The sequence below is a fragment of the Spermophilus citellus genome (genome assembly GCF_964194105.1).
Source record: "Spermophilus citellus genome assembly, chromosome: 3".
NCBI lineage: Eukaryota > Metazoa > Chordata > Mammalia > Rodentia > Sciuridae > Spermophilus > Spermophilus citellus.
The window spans coordinates 50,746,644-50,763,668 of record NC_138184.1 but is presented as its reverse complement, the minus strand read 5'-3'; the positions used below and the strand labels follow the sequence as shown (position 1 = coordinate 50,763,668).

The 17,025-nt window shown below is 37.7% G+C and overlaps 1 protein-coding gene across 4 annotated transcripts in view; it reads right to left on the bottom strand.

The window, feature by feature from the left end:
- Positions 1–14,418, bottom strand: part of NEK4 (NIMA related kinase 4) — a 28,920-nt gene extending 14,502 nt beyond the window's left edge. Inside the window, exons 1-7 of one of the 4 annotated variants that reach the window (XM_081286783.1) lie at positions 14,106–14,415; positions 11,785–12,051; positions 10,420–10,617; positions 10,117–10,224; positions 8,078–8,232; positions 5,078–5,219; positions 1,229–1,636 (exon numbers count right to left, since the gene is read on the bottom strand). In XM_081286783.1, the coding sequence (XP_081142909.1) occupies positions 1,229–1,636; positions 5,078–5,219; positions 8,078–8,232; positions 10,117–10,224; positions 10,420–10,617; positions 11,785–12,051; positions 14,106–14,198 (1,371 nt within the window). In that variant the 5' untranslated portion in view covers positions 14,199–14,415. Of the gene's footprint in view, positions 1–1,228; positions 1,637–5,077; positions 5,220–8,077; positions 8,233–10,116; positions 10,225–10,419; positions 10,618–11,784; positions 12,052–14,105 lie in introns of all 4 variants that reach the window. The other 3 variants (XM_081286782.1, XM_081286785.1, XM_081286784.1) reach the window with 3 other exon arrangements.
- Between the last annotated feature and the right edge of the window lie 2,607 nt (positions 14,419–17,025).

Genomic DNA, 17,025 nt, shown 5'->3' with positions numbered 1-17,025 from the left:
AAATTGAATGTCATGAAAATTAAAAACTTCTGTGCTTCAAAGAAAGCCATCAAGAAAGTGAAAAGACAATCCAAAGAATGGGAAACAATATTTTTAAGTCTTTTATCTGATAAGGATTGGTATCTAGAAGATAAAGAACTCTTCCAAATAAACCAATTAAAAATTGGCAGAGGGGGCTAGGGATGTGACTCAAGTGGTAGTGCACTCGCATGGCATGCACAGGGCGCTGGGTTCGATCCTCAGCACCACATAAAAATAAAATAAAGATATTGTGTCCACCAAAAACTAAAAAAAGTAAATATTAAAAAATTCTCTCTCTCTTAAAAAAAATTGGCAGAGGATCTGAATAGATTATTTCTCCAAAGGAAGTACATAAATGGCCAATAAACATAGGAAAAGATATTCAACATCATCAATCATTAAGGAGATGCAAATCAAAACCACAGTAAGACACTGCTACACACCCAGAAGAATGGTTGGAATCAAAATGGACAAGAAGCGTGGAAAGGATGTAGAGAAAATGGAACTCCCACACACTGCTGCTGAGAAGTAAAATTATAAAATTGCTTTGGAAATCAATTTTATAATTCCTCAAGAAGTTAGAGTCAGTGTATGACCCAGCAGTAATTCCATTCCTAGGTTTACATCCAACAGAACTGAAAACATAAAAAAATTTACATCAATGTTCACACCAGCATTATCCATAATAGCCAAAAAGTGTAAACAACTCAAACATTCATCAACTGATGAACAGTCACATAAAATATCATAGATACATACAGGGGAATTTATTTGGCAATAAAAAGAAGACTGGTACATGCTACAAGCTTTTCATGGATAAACCTTGAAAACATTGTGCTAAAGTAAAAGAAGCCAGACATGAAAGGCTATAAATGTATATAATTCTAAGGAATGCCCAGAATAGGCAAATTCATAGGGACAAATGTTGCCAGAGGATGGAGACAAGGAAGAATGGAGAGTGACTGCTGCTTGGGTATTGGGTATTGGTGTTGGGAATAGTGTTTTTTGTTTTGTGTGTGTGTGTGTGTGTGTGTGTGTTTTGTTTTGTTTTGTTTTGTTTTGTTTTGGCAGGTGATGAAGATATCCCTCTAAGTTTAAAATGGAATACAAAATAACTGATTTTCCTGACAATTAGAGTATACCCAACTATTGTAACCACACTTCCCAGTCTTCTTTCTGCAAGGGACTCCTAGTGTATATTACTCACATGGTCCTTTGGCTTTGGGTCTTTGTTTAGAGGCTGCAACAGCTTCACTGCTCCACTCCTATCCGCACTGACACTATCAGAGGACAATGTGAGAATCAGGCTTTCAGGATGAGCACTAGACTTAGAATTATCCTGCAGACTCTCCTCCTTCACTTGAGAAATACTGCATTTATCTTTGTGCTCACTAGAGGCATCTAAGTGTCTTTGTTGATTCTTCTGAATTAGGCTATCATTCATGGAGTCTCTTCTTTCTGCAGGTAAGATGTCAATATTTACCCTACTGATTGTGGCTTGTGACTCTGCAGTACTGCTCATATCCAATTTGTCAGTGTGGCCTTTCAGACTAGCAGGTGGTTTCAAGGGACCAATAACGATTGGTTTCTCCTGGGACAAACATTTATCTTCACTCTGAGCAAAAAGATGTTTTCAAATTATTAAAGAACTCCTGGACACACCAAATATAAAAATTAACTCAAAATTGAACAACACATTCCTCAAAAAGTTAAACATAGAAATACCATTTGAATTGCCATAGAATTACCATACTAGAAATTTCATTCCTATATACATACTCCAAAGAACTGAAAGCAGGGATTCAATAGGCATGTGTGAACCAATGTTTCTAGCAGCACTATTCAAAATTTAGCCAAAAGATGGAAACAACCCAAATGTCAATCAGTGGATGAATGGATGACCATAATGTGGCATATACATACAATGGAATATTATTTAGTATTTAAAAGGGAGGGAATTCTAACACAGATGAACCTGAAAATAAATCAAGTGAAAAACCCAGACACAAAAAGACAAATATTATATGCTGGTTCTATTTATATAAAATATCTAAAATAGGCAAATTCAATAAAGACAGAGTAGATGAGAGGTCACCAGGGCCTGGGAATGGAAGAACAGGGAGTTACTGCTTAACAGGTAAATTTTCTGTTTGGAATGATAAAAAGGTTTTAGAGATAATGGCAGTGGCTATAAGACATTGTGAATGTAATTGAAGGCACTGAACTACATGATTTAAAATGGTTAAAATACTGCTGTGACCAAAAAAAAAAAAAAAGTTACAATGTACTCAAGTGGGACTTACTCCTGGAATGCAAAGATTACTCATATCAAAATCATCAATATAATACACCACATGAACAGAATGAAGGGGGAAAAACTACATGACCATCTCAATTGATGCAGAAAATGCATTTGACAAAATTCAACACCCTTTCATGGAAAAAAATGGCACACTTGGAACAGAAGAAAACAATCTTAACATAATAAAAGCCATATGTAGAAAGCCTATACTGAACATTATACTTAATGACAAAATTCTGAAAGCTTTTCCTGTAAGATTAGGAACAAGGCAAACATGCCCACTCTCTCCACTTCTATTTAACACAATACTGGAAATTGTAGGTAGAGCAATTGAGGAAAGAAAAGAAGAAAGGAAGAAAGGAAGGAAGAAAGGAAGGAAGAAAGAAAGAAAGGAAGAAAGAAAGGAAGGAAGGAAGAAAGGAAGGAAGGAAGGAAGGAAGGAAGGAAGGAAGAAAGAAAGAAAGAAAGAAAGAAAGAAAGAAAGAAAGAAAGAAAGAAAGAAAGGAAGGAAGGAAGAAAGAAAGGAAGAAAAAGAAAGAAAGGAAGAAAGAAAGGAAGAAAGGAAGAAAGAAAGGAAGGAAGAAAGGAAGGAAGGAAGGAAGAAAGGAAGGAAGAAAGAAATGAAGAAAGGAAGGAAGGAAGGAAGGAAGGAAGGAAGAAATAAATGAAGAAAGGAAGAAAGGAAGGAAGAAAGAAAGGAAGGAAGGAAGGAAGAAAGGAAGAAAGGAAGGAAGGAAGAAAGGAAGGAAGAAAGAAAGGAAGAAATGAAGAAAGAAAGGAAGGAAGGAAGGAAGGAAGGAAGGAAGGAAGGAAGGAAGGAAGGAAGAAAGAAGAGGCATTGGAATTGAAAAGCAAGAAGTAAAATGATTCCTCTTCACAGATGATATGATTTTTAAAAAATTTTGTTATTGTTGTTGTAGGTAAACAGTATGCCTTTATTTTATTTGTCTTATTTTTATGTGGGCTAAGGATAGAACCCAATGCTTCACATGCGCTAGGCAAGTGCTCTGTCACTGAACTACAGCCCCAGCCCAAGATGATATGATCTTAAATGTAGAAAACCCTAAAGACTCCACAAAAAAAACTGTTGGAACTAACAAATGAATTTAGTAAAGTAGCAGGAGACAAAAATCAATAAATAAAAATCAGTTGTATTTCTATACACTAACAGTGAACAATCTGAAAAGAAAATTATAAAAATAATTTCATTTATAATAGCATCAAAAAGAATTAAATAGCCAAGCTTGGTGATGTACTCCTATAATCCCAGCTACTCAGGAGGCTAAGGCTGGAAGATTCCAAGTTCAAGGTCAGCCTGAGCAACTTAGAACCTGAGTCAAAATAAAAAATAAAAAGGGCTGGGGACGTACGTAGCTCAGTGGTTCAGTACCCATGGATTCAATATTCAGTTCCATACACACCAAAAAATGATAAAATAGAGGAATTAACATAACCAAGGATGTGAAAGACTTGTACAAAGAAAATTATAAAACACTGCTGTAAGAAATATGAAAAAAACCTGCTATAGAATTCATTGGGAATCCTAAGGGATCCTAAATAACCAAAACAATCCTGAAAAAAGAAGAACATAGCTAGATGACCCACATTTCCTAATTTAGAAACTTATTACAAAGCTATAATAATCAATGCTGTAAAACTGAAACTGACAGACATATAAACCAATATAAATGCCACATGAATGAACTATAAAAACACACTAAGTCAAAGAAGCCAGACATGAAAGGTCACACATTATATGATTCCATTTATATGAAATAATTAGGCTAGGTAAATCCATAGAGACAGAAACACACTGATGTGGGTCTGCAGTTGTAGCTCAGTGATAGAACACTTGCCTAGCACATATGAGACACTAGGTTCCATCCTCAGAACCATATAAAAATAAATAAATAAAATAAAGAAATAAAAAAATACAGTAACATAAAAAAAAAAAAAAGAAAACACACTGGTGATTGCCAGGAGCTGGATGGGAGAGAGAAATGGGAGTGATGCTGTAAAGGATTTCCTTTGTGCTAATGAAATGTTCTGGAACCAGATAAGAGGTGATGGTTGCACAACATTGTGAATGCACTAAACTCACATAATTGTTCACTTTAAAATGGTTGATTTTAGGGCTGGGGTTGTGGCTCAGCAGTAGAGCATCTGCTCTACTAGCACATGCAAGGCCCTAGGTTCGATTCTCACAACCAAATGAAAATAAATAAAATAAAAAGATATTATGTCCAACTACAACTAAAAACTTAATATTTAAAATAAAATGGTTGATTTTTTCTTATGCAAACTTCATCTCAAAGAAATCTAAAAAATTTTTACAGCCCTGACTTCATGAACAGTTCAACAGCCCACTGTGAATAAAGTGAGCTAAAATAATCACCTCACCAGTATTTTTTCTTTATAATTCAGGCTTAATTAAAGCTCAACAGAATCTCTAGTAAAGCATAATCATTTCCCAACAAAATAATTTGTTTTTTTTTTTCCTTTCAGTACTGAGGATTGAACCCGGAAGCACTCTACGTCTAAGCGACCACCTCATTCCACTTTATTTTTTCTCTTTCGAAACAGGGTCTCACTGAGTTCTCCAGGTTAGCCTCAAATTTGTGATCTTCCTTCCTCAGCCTCCTTCCTTCCTTCCTCCTAAGTCTCTGGGATTTTACAAATGTATGTTACTATGCCCAGAAGATAACCTATTTTTAAAATAGTTTCTAAAACATTATTCTTTAAAAAGAAACATACCATTATATTTGTCTTAGAATCCTCAGCAGAATATTGTTGGTGATGGATTGCTTCAAGATTTGATCCTGCCTTTCTGGAAACCACAGTAGCAACAGGCTTGGATTTAGAATCACCATTTTTGATGTTATTTTTGGAGGTTTTTCTTTATAAAGAAAAAAAGAAGGGTTATTATCAATATGGTGAAGATTGAGAGCTTTTACGTATATATGAAGACGTATATACATTATACTTCCTTAAGCACCATTTATAGAAAACAGTCTTCTAAAAATCTAGAAGTCATTTTACAAAACACCTGACCAGTAGTCTTCAAAACAATCAAGATTATTAAAAAAAAAAAAAAAAAAAGTGAAAAGCTATCACTGACCCAAGAAGACTAAGGAGAATGAGTATTAAATATACATTAGTAGGACTGGGGTTATGGCTCAGTGGTAGAACACTCACCTAGCATGCGTGAATTACTGGGTTACATCCTCAGAACCACATAAAAATAAATAAATAAATAAAGGTATTGTGTTCATCTACTACTAAAAAAAATGTTTTTTTAAGGGCTGAGGTTGTGGCTCAATGGTAGAATGCTCGCCTAGCATATGTGAGGCACTGGGTTTGATCCTCAGCACCACAAAAAATAAATAAATAAAACTTATATTTTTAAACAAAAAATTTAAAACTATATCCCATGGTATCCTGGACTGAATTCTAGAACAGAAAAAGGGACATTTAGAGAAAAAAATAGCAAAAGCAAAATCAAATCTGGAGATTAATCAAGAGTAATTGTACCTTGGCTGGTTTCTTAGTTTTGATAAATGTACTATGGAAACATAAGGTGTAAATGATAGAAGAAACCAGGTGAAGGGTATACAAGAACTCTTTATACTATCTTTGCAACTTCTCAGTAAATACAAAGTTATTCTATGATAAAAATTCTACTAGAAAGTTCCTCACATTCAGAAGAAACAAGGTAAGTTTCATCTTCCAAGTTTCACATTAGCAATAATACCATAACTGCTTTGCTAAATTTGAGAGTAGAAATGATTGGTATACATTTCCTGACTTGCAGAAAAATATTATACAGCAAAGTCATGCCCTGGTTGTTTTAGTGTGTTGTTTCTACATCTGGGGTAAACCTCTGGAGAATTCAAGGAAACTACGGATGTCAGGACATGATCTCCATGATCAGAACATGGAGATCACAGCAGAGGACAGAGATCAAAAACATTATTTTGAGCTAATGGCACTTAAAGAACAGCAGGTATGAGAAAGGTGCTCTGACCCTCCTTTGTCTTCGTGAAAGTAAAAGATAAAACCCCATTTGAAAGATGTCCTCCCTCTATCAGAAGAAAAGGCCAAAGGTCTGTCTGGTTGGAAATTATACACAATATGAATAAAAAGATGGTCCTTCTTTATTCCCTGGCCTCTCTAGTATTGCCTTTCTCCTTTCAAATTTAATTTGCCACCACAAAAAGAGAAGCCAAAAGAGTGACAATCTTGTTCAGCCCTAAACACCTGTTTGGTGAAGGTAGAACCTGTAAGTCAAAAAAAGAAATTCTTGGGCTGGGGTTGTAGTTCAGTGGTTGAGCGCCTGCCTTGCATGCATGAGGCACTAGGTTCGATCCTCAGCACCATATAAAATAAATAAATAAAGATATTGTATCCATCTACAACTAAAAATATATATACATATATATTTTTAAAAAAGAAATTATTGGGGCCGGGGATGTGGCTCAAGCGGTAGCGCGCTCGCCTGGCATGCGTGCGGCCTGGGTTCGATCCTCAGCACCACATACAAACAAAAAAGATGTTGTGTCTGCCGAAAACTAAAAAAATAAATATTAAAATCCTCTCTCTCTCTCTCTCTTAAAAAAAAAAGAAATTATTTTCTACAAAAGTTTTATGAATAAAAAAAGAAACCCTATGAACCAGGCACATTTGTGCATGCTTATAATCCCAGCAACTCAGGAGAATGTAGGCAAGAGGACAACAAGTTCAAGGTCAGCCTTAGCAACTTAGTAAAGCCCTATACAACTTAACAAGAATTTGTCTTAAAATAAAAATAAAAAGGGCTGGGGATTGTAGCTCAGTGGTAAAACAGCCCTGGGTTCAATCCCCAGTACCACAAAAAAAGGGAGAAATTTCACAAATGCTCAGGAATTTTAACACTATTTTTATATGTATACAACTATCCTCTTACATAATAACTAATATAATAGTAGTACTCTAAATTGTTCCCTAGATTTATGATTTTAGCAATTAGGCAAATTTCCACATGTATTTCAAAGGTGCCAGAATATACCATCCCAAAATATGCCATTTTGGCAGAAGGATTACTTTGACCTAACAGCACTTAAACCGCAAATGCAAGAAGGATGTGCTGATCTTTCTTTTTCTTCCTGAAAGCAAGAGAAAAAAACCCTAATGGAAGTTGTCTTCTCAGTATCAGAAGGAGAGTTAAGGGCTGTGGATATAACTCAGTTGGTAGAGTGCTTGCTTTACATGCACAAGGCCCTAGGTTCAATCCCCAGTACCACCAAAAAAAAAAAAAAGAAGAAGAAGAAGAAGGAAAGTTAAGTTCTTATCCTGAATGGAAAGTTGAGACTGAGAATTCTATACAAATATAACTGATTAAAGTAATTCTTAGCCTCCTTTGGCCTCTCCAGTTCAATTATTTTTCCACAATTGTCTCTCCTATTCAACCCAGAATTTTGCATTTAGGTTTTACCACTCTTTGAGGTATTCATTTCTTTTTGAGAGCTCCAGTGTCATGTAAGTGTTATTAAATAAATGTGTACTTTTTTCTTGTTAATTTGTCTTACATCAGTTTCTTGGGCCCAAGCCAAAAATCCAAAGAGGGGAAAATTTTGCCTCTCTGCATATTCTAATAATGCAATTTTACTTCATGTTTAAAAAACACTCACCATAAATTATTGCATATGAAAATTATAGAAGCTACCATCTATTTATTCCATCTATCTAGCCCAGCTATTTACAAAGGAAGTATCTTACGCCTTCGTGGCCTCCAAAAACACAGAGATTTGGCGTTTTATATAAGGCTGCCTCAGGATGCTCCTCACAGAGGGTCTTTCTTCAGGTCTTTTGCTCAGCATTGTTCTTATCAGTTCTGCCAGCTCTGGGCTATAAACTCTTGGCATTGGTGGCAGCTACAAAGAAAAATAATAATGCAATTATAACTAGTGATCTTATGAATTAAATAAAAGATAATAGAAGTTTCCCAATATTTACTTAATTCTCACATCCATACATCCACTGAAGTAGAAAATAAACCAGCCTAGAGCTGGGAATGTGGCTCAGTGGTAGAGCACTCGCCTGGCATACATGAAGCTCTGGGTTCAATCCCCAGCACCAAAAAAAAAAAGAAAAGAAAAGAAAAGAAAGAAAGATTTATATACCAGGGTGTTCAATGCAGTGTTGTTCAACAAATAAAAACAAATTCCCCTCCATATTGAACCTGTGGAATAAAGTATGGTACATTCTTCCTATAGACTACTAGGCAGCTGCTTAAAAAATATAAGACAAGTATTGACCAGAAAAGATGTCTCTTATGCATTAACCCAAAAAAAAGAAGTTGTGTACCATGGAATACAGCCTGATTCCATTTCAGTTTCTTTTTTTAAGTGTCTGTATGTGTATATATACTGAGTCATGTCTGTCTAAAGGCAGAGAAAAGCTAGGGGAGAGAAACAAAAGAGAAGGAATTTCACTCCTTTCTTTTGGATTTTTTAAGTAGTAGAATATAGAAAAATTTTAATTTTTGTTTGTGTTTTTTTAATATTTTTAAATTAAAAAATTAAATGAGTCTTGGGATAATACTAAAATTAGTAGGTGATCTGGAATCTTAAAATTTAATGGTGCGCAGACTCTTGACACTACAAAGGGCAACTACCCTCATAACATACAAAGTTAGTGCAATGGCACATGTCTGTACTCCCAACAACTGAAGAGGCTAAAGCAGGAGGATTACAAGCTCAAGGCCAGTCTCAGCAACTTAGTGAGACCCTGTCTCAAAATAAAAAATCAAAAGGACTAGGGATGTAGCTCAATAGTAAAGCATCCCTGGGTTCAACTCCTACTTCTAAAATGCTTTCTGCAGTTTCTAACCACATTAGTGATTGTGATGATTTTGAATGGAACAAGTTCAAACAGAGTAGACTCATTGTAAATAGACTCACTCAACCATCAGTTGCTCAGGAGATGATGCCAACAGCCTCTCAGAGCACCAGCACATCCTGTGGCTACAGAGAAAGATTTTCAAAAAGTAGATTCTTTTGAGCCATTAAGCCATCTCTCTCTCTTTTTTTTTTTTATCATCATGTTGGGGATTGAACCCAGGGCCTTGTGCATGCAAGGCAAGCACTCTACCAACTGAGCTATATCCCTAGCCCCCATTAAGCCGCCTCTACAAATTAATATAAGAAATTATCAAAGCCAGGCACAGAAGTATACACCTGTAATTTCAGTTTCTTAGGAGGCTATGACAATAAGACAAGTTCAAGGCCAGTTTGGGCAACTTGGTGAGACCCTATCTCAAAATGAAAAACAAAAAGGGACTGGGATATAGCTCAATGGAAGAGTGTCCCTGGCTTCAAGCCCCTGGACCACACAGATACAAAATAATAATAATAATAATAATAATAATAATAATAATAATAATAATAATTCTTTCTTTTTAAGTTCAGTCTTACATAGAAGGAACCCACCTTCCCTCTATCCCAGCCAATACTGGGGACTGAATCCAAGGGTGCTTTATCACTAGACTACACGCCCCCCACCACCACCACTTCTTTTGAAACAAGATCTTGCCAAGTTGCTGAGGCTGGCTTTGAACTTGAGACCCTCCTGCCTCAGCCTCCAAGCAGCTGTGATTACAGGCATGCCCCAACACATGCAGCCTCCCTTCTTAATTATTCACCCAGTATCAATGACTACTCATTAACTAACCAAAATCATCCAAGATTTTACCAGTAGTTATTTACAAATCTGCATTACATAAACCTTGCTTAATTAATTCTAGATTATCTTTTTACCTTTCCTTCAATAATCCGATAAACTAAAGAATTCATGTCTTTTGCATTGAAAGCATGTTTCAGGGTGGCCATTTCATAGACACAGCATCCCAAAGCCCAAACATCAGACTAGGAAAAAAAAAAAAGTGAGTGATTAAATGCTAGAAGGCCTAATTTTCACTTTTCCCTGTTTAAAAAAAAAAAAAAAAAAAGATATTGCCCTTTAATCAACACACAGATAATTTTCTGATTTAACTGTTCTGATGGGTTCTAAAATGAATACTCTCCCAGAGACCAGGTGAAAACATGCATAGCCAATCCTACCTTATAGTTGTAGGGTCTGTTTGAGAACAATTCAGGGCTCATGTAATAGGGTGTGCCAATGAGGGTGCTTGCCATGTCACAGTGGTTTTCTAACACTCGAGCAATTCCTAGGTCACCCACTTTGATGATGTTTGTTCTTGTGAGAAAGACATTTTGAGTTTTCAGATCTCGATGAAGGATGTGTTTTTCATGTAAATACTGAGAAGAGAAATCGAATCTCATTTTATATAAACATGCTGATTTATTTATTTATTCCTTTTTAAATATCATCAGTAATTGCAGGAGTTAAAGAGCCTTCATTACCTATCTACTAAAACATTAATGTTTTATAATCTCTAAATAAAATACAACCTTCAAAGTAAAAATATTATAAGTTCTATGCATTAACTGGCCCTTAACCTTCCAAAATTGTTTCCTGGTACCTTGACAATCACACCATTTTAGTATTACCTGGATCCAGTTTTAAAATATGCCTACAAACTGCCACTGAAGGTAGGAAACTTACACAAAGTCAGGTGTGCATTCCTCTCAGACTCAGGAAATCCTGGGCATAATGTTTTCAAATATTATAAGATCATTTGTAGAGAATATCTTAGAACTTAAACAACAAAGGCAAGTAATTCTGGACAATTCTGCCCAGTTCCAGATTGGCAGTTCACAAACAGTCTCACTCTGGAGTATGTGTATATTAAACAGAAACTTGTGCATTTCTACCTCCACTGCCACAGCAGGATAAAAACCCAAACTCCCACTGTTTAGGAATATTAATTAGAAAAGCCACCTTTCAGCATGACACAGCTCACCAGCTACTGACAAACATGATCATTCTTTGCTCTTTGTTGATTCAGGTTCCTTTTTTTTTTTTTTTTTGTATTAGGGATTGAACCCAGGGACACTTAACCACTGAGCCACATCCAGCCCTTTTTTTTTTTTTAAATTAATTAGAGACAGGGTTGCTTAGGGCAACCTCACAGAGTTGCTTAGGGTCTTGCTAAGTTGCTGAGGTTGGCTTTGAACTTACAATCCTCCTTCCTCAGTCTCCAGAGTCACTGGAATTACAGACGTGTGCCACCATGCCCAGCTGACTTAGGCTCCTTAAAATTGACCTTGTTATGAATATTAAATGAAAAAAGAATGAACTCTCTTCCCCCTGCAATTAGACATGGAATCTGTGTCTACTATAATATAGATATCACTCACTCAGAAACATTCCAATGTTACAGTAAGAGGGACAGGGTCCACTTTATACATACATTCTCCAAAAAATGTTTTGTTCATGTAAGTATTGGGGAAATTTTTTCTTAAAATACACATCATCTTCCTGCCACCTTGGAGCAAGTGGGATGTTATGAGTATAAACAGTACCTGCAAAGCCATGGCAATCTGTACAAACCATTCTACCACCTGACTTTCAGGCAGAAGTTGCCCTTTTTGCTCCTTGAGCTTCCGGTACAGATCACCTCCTTCACAGAAGCCCATGACAATGTAGAGCAGGCCATCTCCTCCCTCCCATGACTCTTTGTAGGTGACAATGTTGGGGTGCTTCAGCTGAGACAAGAGCTGAGCTTCCTGTTCAGCAGCTCGCCGTTCTCGGCTGGAGGCATTTCGGAGGTTCAGTTTTTTGATGACATACTAACAATGAAAACACATATTTTTACAATATGCATGTAAACATACAGTTTTGTAGGTTCTAAAGTATCTAAGAGCTTTCAAAAATGTCCTCAAAACCAACCTTCTGGAACCAGTCAGATAACCCACTAATTTTGTATTTTACAAAGCATAAAATTGCTAGAGATGTAACTCAGTTGATAGAGCACTTTCCCAGCATGCACAAAGCCCCTGATTCAATCCCCAGCACCACAAAGAGAAAAGGGAAGCATGAAACCAGGGAAAATTTTTGCTGTTACTAATGATACTTTTTATAAGTTGGGCCATGTAGGGTCACAAAAAAGAAATTATCCTTTCCATCTGCAGTTTACAATTTCATTGAGCCAAATCAGCAGTCCCATCTACTTTAAGAGACTGAGACAGGATTGTTTGAGTCCAGGAATTCAAAGCCAGCTGGGAATAGTGAGATCCCCATCTCAGAAAAAATGGTATGCATGGTGAAGCACACCTGGAATCCCAGTGAGTCAAGAGGCTGAGGAAGAAGGATTGCAAGTCCAAGGCCAGCTTCAGCAACTTTACGAGCCCTAAGCAATTCAATAAGGCCCTGTCTCAAAAATATTAAAAAAAAAAAAAGTAGCTCAGTGGTAAAGTACCCCTGGGTTCAGTTCCCAGCACAAAAAAAGGAAAAAAAGAGGAAGAAGAAGATGACAACAAAACAAAAAATATACAAATTAATTAATGGCTAAAAAGTGAATCAAAAATAACATACCATTGGATCAGTCATAAAATCTGGGTTAGAGAGTCCTTAATTCCTTAACCTCTAAGTTCCCCCTACAAATAGGCATAAAAATATATCTTGAATATACATCTCCAGACAGAATGGGTTTATGGATACTCCATGAGTTATTAGATAATCCATGGTCCAGGAAGGTTGAAAATCACCGATCCTCAACCTACAAAATTATTCTCACTTTAAAAAAATCAACATGCTTTAACATATACTATACTTCCCTCAATCAAAAGACCATACAATTCATTTCTTCAAAAACACATACAAAAAGGTGCTTTGTGAAATGTAAACTACTACTCAAACATGAAGGGCTATTATTATAACTAATCTCCTATCCTCAGCTCAAAAATCTAAGGAAAATCCCCCTGTGCCTATTGAATAAACCTCTTATGCTTGAGCTTGTGTTCCAGGCACAGCAACCAGCATCTGGGACAAGGAGGAATAGGTAAGTGGGCCTCTGCTTAGGGTGAACATCTCTTAGTTTGCCTGATGCAACTGGGTTGTCAGTGATCTAACTGTTAATAGTACTTCCTTTCAGTTTCAAAATTGTCCCAGCTTGTACAATACACTATGTAATCACTCTTCTTAATAAACCATATTGAAGAACTTGTTCATTATCCTTTGGGTGACAGGATAAAGTGTTTTAAGCAAAGGTGTGACAATATCGCTTTGAAGTTTTAGAAAGAGCATGGAAGCTGAAGGAAAGTAAGTGATGGGTCACAGAGCAGCAAGTAGGTGTGGGGAAAAAAAGTGGTATCCTGGATTGGGCTGGTAACATTGGAGACGGAGAATCCTGTTGGCTTAGTGATGTATAAATATAATCAGAGTTGGGGGGCATTAAAGATAACCCATGTACCCAGCGTGGGAAACTGCATGGCTGATGATACTGCTTAATTGAAATAGGGGCTGGGAATGAAGGTTTGGCGAGAAGGTGATGAACTGAGTTTTAAATGAGTCCAGCAATTTGCAGTTAGAGAAGTTTGGGACTCTTTGTTCACGAAGTAAGGCTTGAGAGGTGCTGGGTTAGAATGTATGATACTTGCCTGCTCACATGGAATTGTTGGGGGTGGGAAAAAGGTGTGTACATCAAGCACACCACTCACTACCACCTATGAGAAGCAGAGGAAGAATGTGTGCATATGATAAGAGGCCTGGCCTCGTCTTGATAGTTTGGGACAATTTCCCTGAAGAAGTGCCATCCTAGATGAAACCTTTCACCCCGCCCCCGTCCTCTGGAATCGATTCATGCAGCCCTGCCCACCCTTTGCTGGGCCCGACCCCCGCGGACCTGCCTGCCGTCCCGCCGGTGTTTCACGAGCGTCACCTCCCCGTAGCTGCCTTTGCCCACGACCCGCACGTAGCAATAGGCGGCCAGGGGCATGTTCCTGACGCAGACCCACAGTCGAGATGTGGCGGCAGCAGGTAGGGCGGCGGGCCGCAGCAGGAGGTCCCGCTCATGCCCAAAAGGCTGCGGTAGGGTGGGCTATGGAGATGGCCTGGCAGGGGTAGGAGCACCTAAAGCCGGCCCGCGGCGACGCTGCTGCCATAGCGATCCCAGTCGGCGCAGTCCTGCGCATGCTCTGGCTTTCCCACAGGACCCGCCATAGAGCTGATGTGGGAGAGGCCAGAGTGGTTTCGCCGCCCTGGGAGAACCTGCCATAGAGCCCCGACGCTGGCCGGCCAGAGCGACTCCGCCGGGTCCTGCGCAAGCTCCATGAGCCTCGGCTCAACTGCACAATTGCCGTTTACTGTGGGAGCTTTTGCTGGTTTTGCAGTTGATGATTCTAAGAGATTTATGCGTATGGTTCATTCATTCTGTGAATATTTACTGATCGCCTGTGTGCTTGTCTGTCAAAGTCCTTGCCTTCCTGGAGCTCACATTCTAATGTGTGGGTCTGCGTGTGACATATGCTCGCTTTGTCTCATGCATAACAGTCTGTGCACCCAAGGTCCATCTTACTTTTTGATACTTTGCAAAGTAAACAAAGTTGAAGATATCAGTACTTTTCCAACCGTTTGGTCCAGCCAACACCTCCCTTTCCTAGGAGCATTTACTTTAAAAAAAAAAAAAAGTATTCAATTAAAAATCTTTCCCCTGCCCCTGATAAGTAGATTTAGATAGACGAGAGATGATCTAGATATATCGTGCAACACAGGAGTATCTTTCTCAAGGACTGAAATCCCTTCTTTTGAGATTTAATCATCAGTAAGGGTTAGTTCTCTCTCTCCAGTCTATGTGGGAGGATAGAATCCTAATTTCCACATTGCCAGCTAGCAAAAACAGCTGGTTTAATTATATTTACATTGACCAACCCATTGTAATTTTTCATTTCCCTTTATCTATGTGAGCCCCCTGCTCACTCCTCTTTACTCCCTCATTCTCTCTTTATAACGCACAGTCACCTCTACATAAATTGGAATGAAGCTCAGCTTTTCTTCCTACGTCAGTAGTTACTGAATAAAAATCTGTTTTCTCTGCTTTTTACTAAAGCCTGGCTTTATCTTTACCAACATCATTAACTTAAGTTCAATATTTGTTTATGATTCTTTTTTTTCTTTTGGTTTTCTTGTGAAAACGAAATTTGCATTGCACAAATTTATTTATTTGTTTGTTTGTTTGGTTTTGGTACTGGGGATTGAACTCAGGCATTCGAGCACTGAGCCACATCCCCAGCCCTATTTTGTACTTTATTTAGAGACAGGGTCTCACTGAGTTGCTCAGTACCTCACCTTTGCTGAGGCTGGCTTTGAACTTGCAATCCTCCTGCCTCAGCCTCCTGAGCTGTTGGGATTACAGGCAGGCACCACCATGCCCAGCGAAATATGCAAATCTTAAACGTATAATTAGATAATGTTGACAAATCCCTTCACCAAACTCTATCAAGATATAAACCAAAAGAAGCCGGGAGCACTAGCGCACTGACAAAACTGACAGTAGGGACTCAAATAAACACCCATGTTCATAGCGACATTATTCACAACAGCCAAAAACTGGAAGCAATCTAAGTACTCATATTTGGATATTGGATAAGCAAATCGTGCTATATACAGATATTGGAATATTATTCAGCCTAATTAAAGGAAGGAAACTGACATGCTGCAACATGGCTGAACCTTGAGGACATTATGCTAAGGGAAACAAGGTAGTGACCAATGTGACTTGTGTGAGATATCTAGAGTAGGCAAATTCATAGAGACACAGGAAGTAGAATGGTGTCAGTGGATGAGGAGGGGCGAATTGGGAGTTAGTGTTTAATGGATACAAAACTTCATTTGAGGAGAATGAAAAAGATCCAGGGATGGATGGTGGTGATGGTCCCACAACAATGTGAATATAATAGGTCACTAAGTTGTGCACTAAAAAATGGTGAAAATGTTAAATTTTTTTTAAGTTTCAAGAAAGAGCTACAGCAGTGTTTTCAACCTTTACTTCATTATTACATTCCTGAAGAGCCTTTTCAGACTGCTTTTTCTAATCACTCCCCTGCCATGAATTTTTTTAATATTTATTTTTTAGTTATAGGTGGACACAATATTTTATTTTTATGTGGTGCTGAGGATCGAACCCAGTGCCTCACGCATGGTAGGCAATCGATCTACCTCTGGGCCACAACCCAGCCCCAAATTAATACTTTTAAAAAATGATTTAGTTGCAGATGAACACAATACCTTTATTTTATTTTTTTTATTTTTAAAACTTTTTTATAGTTGAGCACAATACCTTTATTATTTATTTTTATGTGATGCTGAGGATCGAACCCAGGGTGCTAGGCGAACGCTCTACCACCGGCCACAACCCCAGCCCTATTTTTCTTAATTTTTATGTGGTGCTGAGTATCGAACCCAGTGCCTCACACGTGCTAGACAAACACTCTACCACTGAGCCACCACCCCAGCCCTAAATTATACTTTACATACTCTTTTGCATCTGGTTGTTCATTCAGTACAATATCTATGAAATTCATTTCTGTCATTTCTATCAATAACTTGTTCCTTTTTTAAAAAAAATATTTTTTTTAGTTGTAGACGGACACAACACATTTATTTTATTTTTTATTTTTATGTGGTGCTGAGGATCGAACCCAGGGCCTCATATGTGCTAGGCAAGCACTCTACCACTGAGCCACAACTCTAGCCACAATAATTTGTTCCTTTTTATTGCTAAAGAATATTGTAATTGCACAAATACCTTGCAATTTGTTTATCTA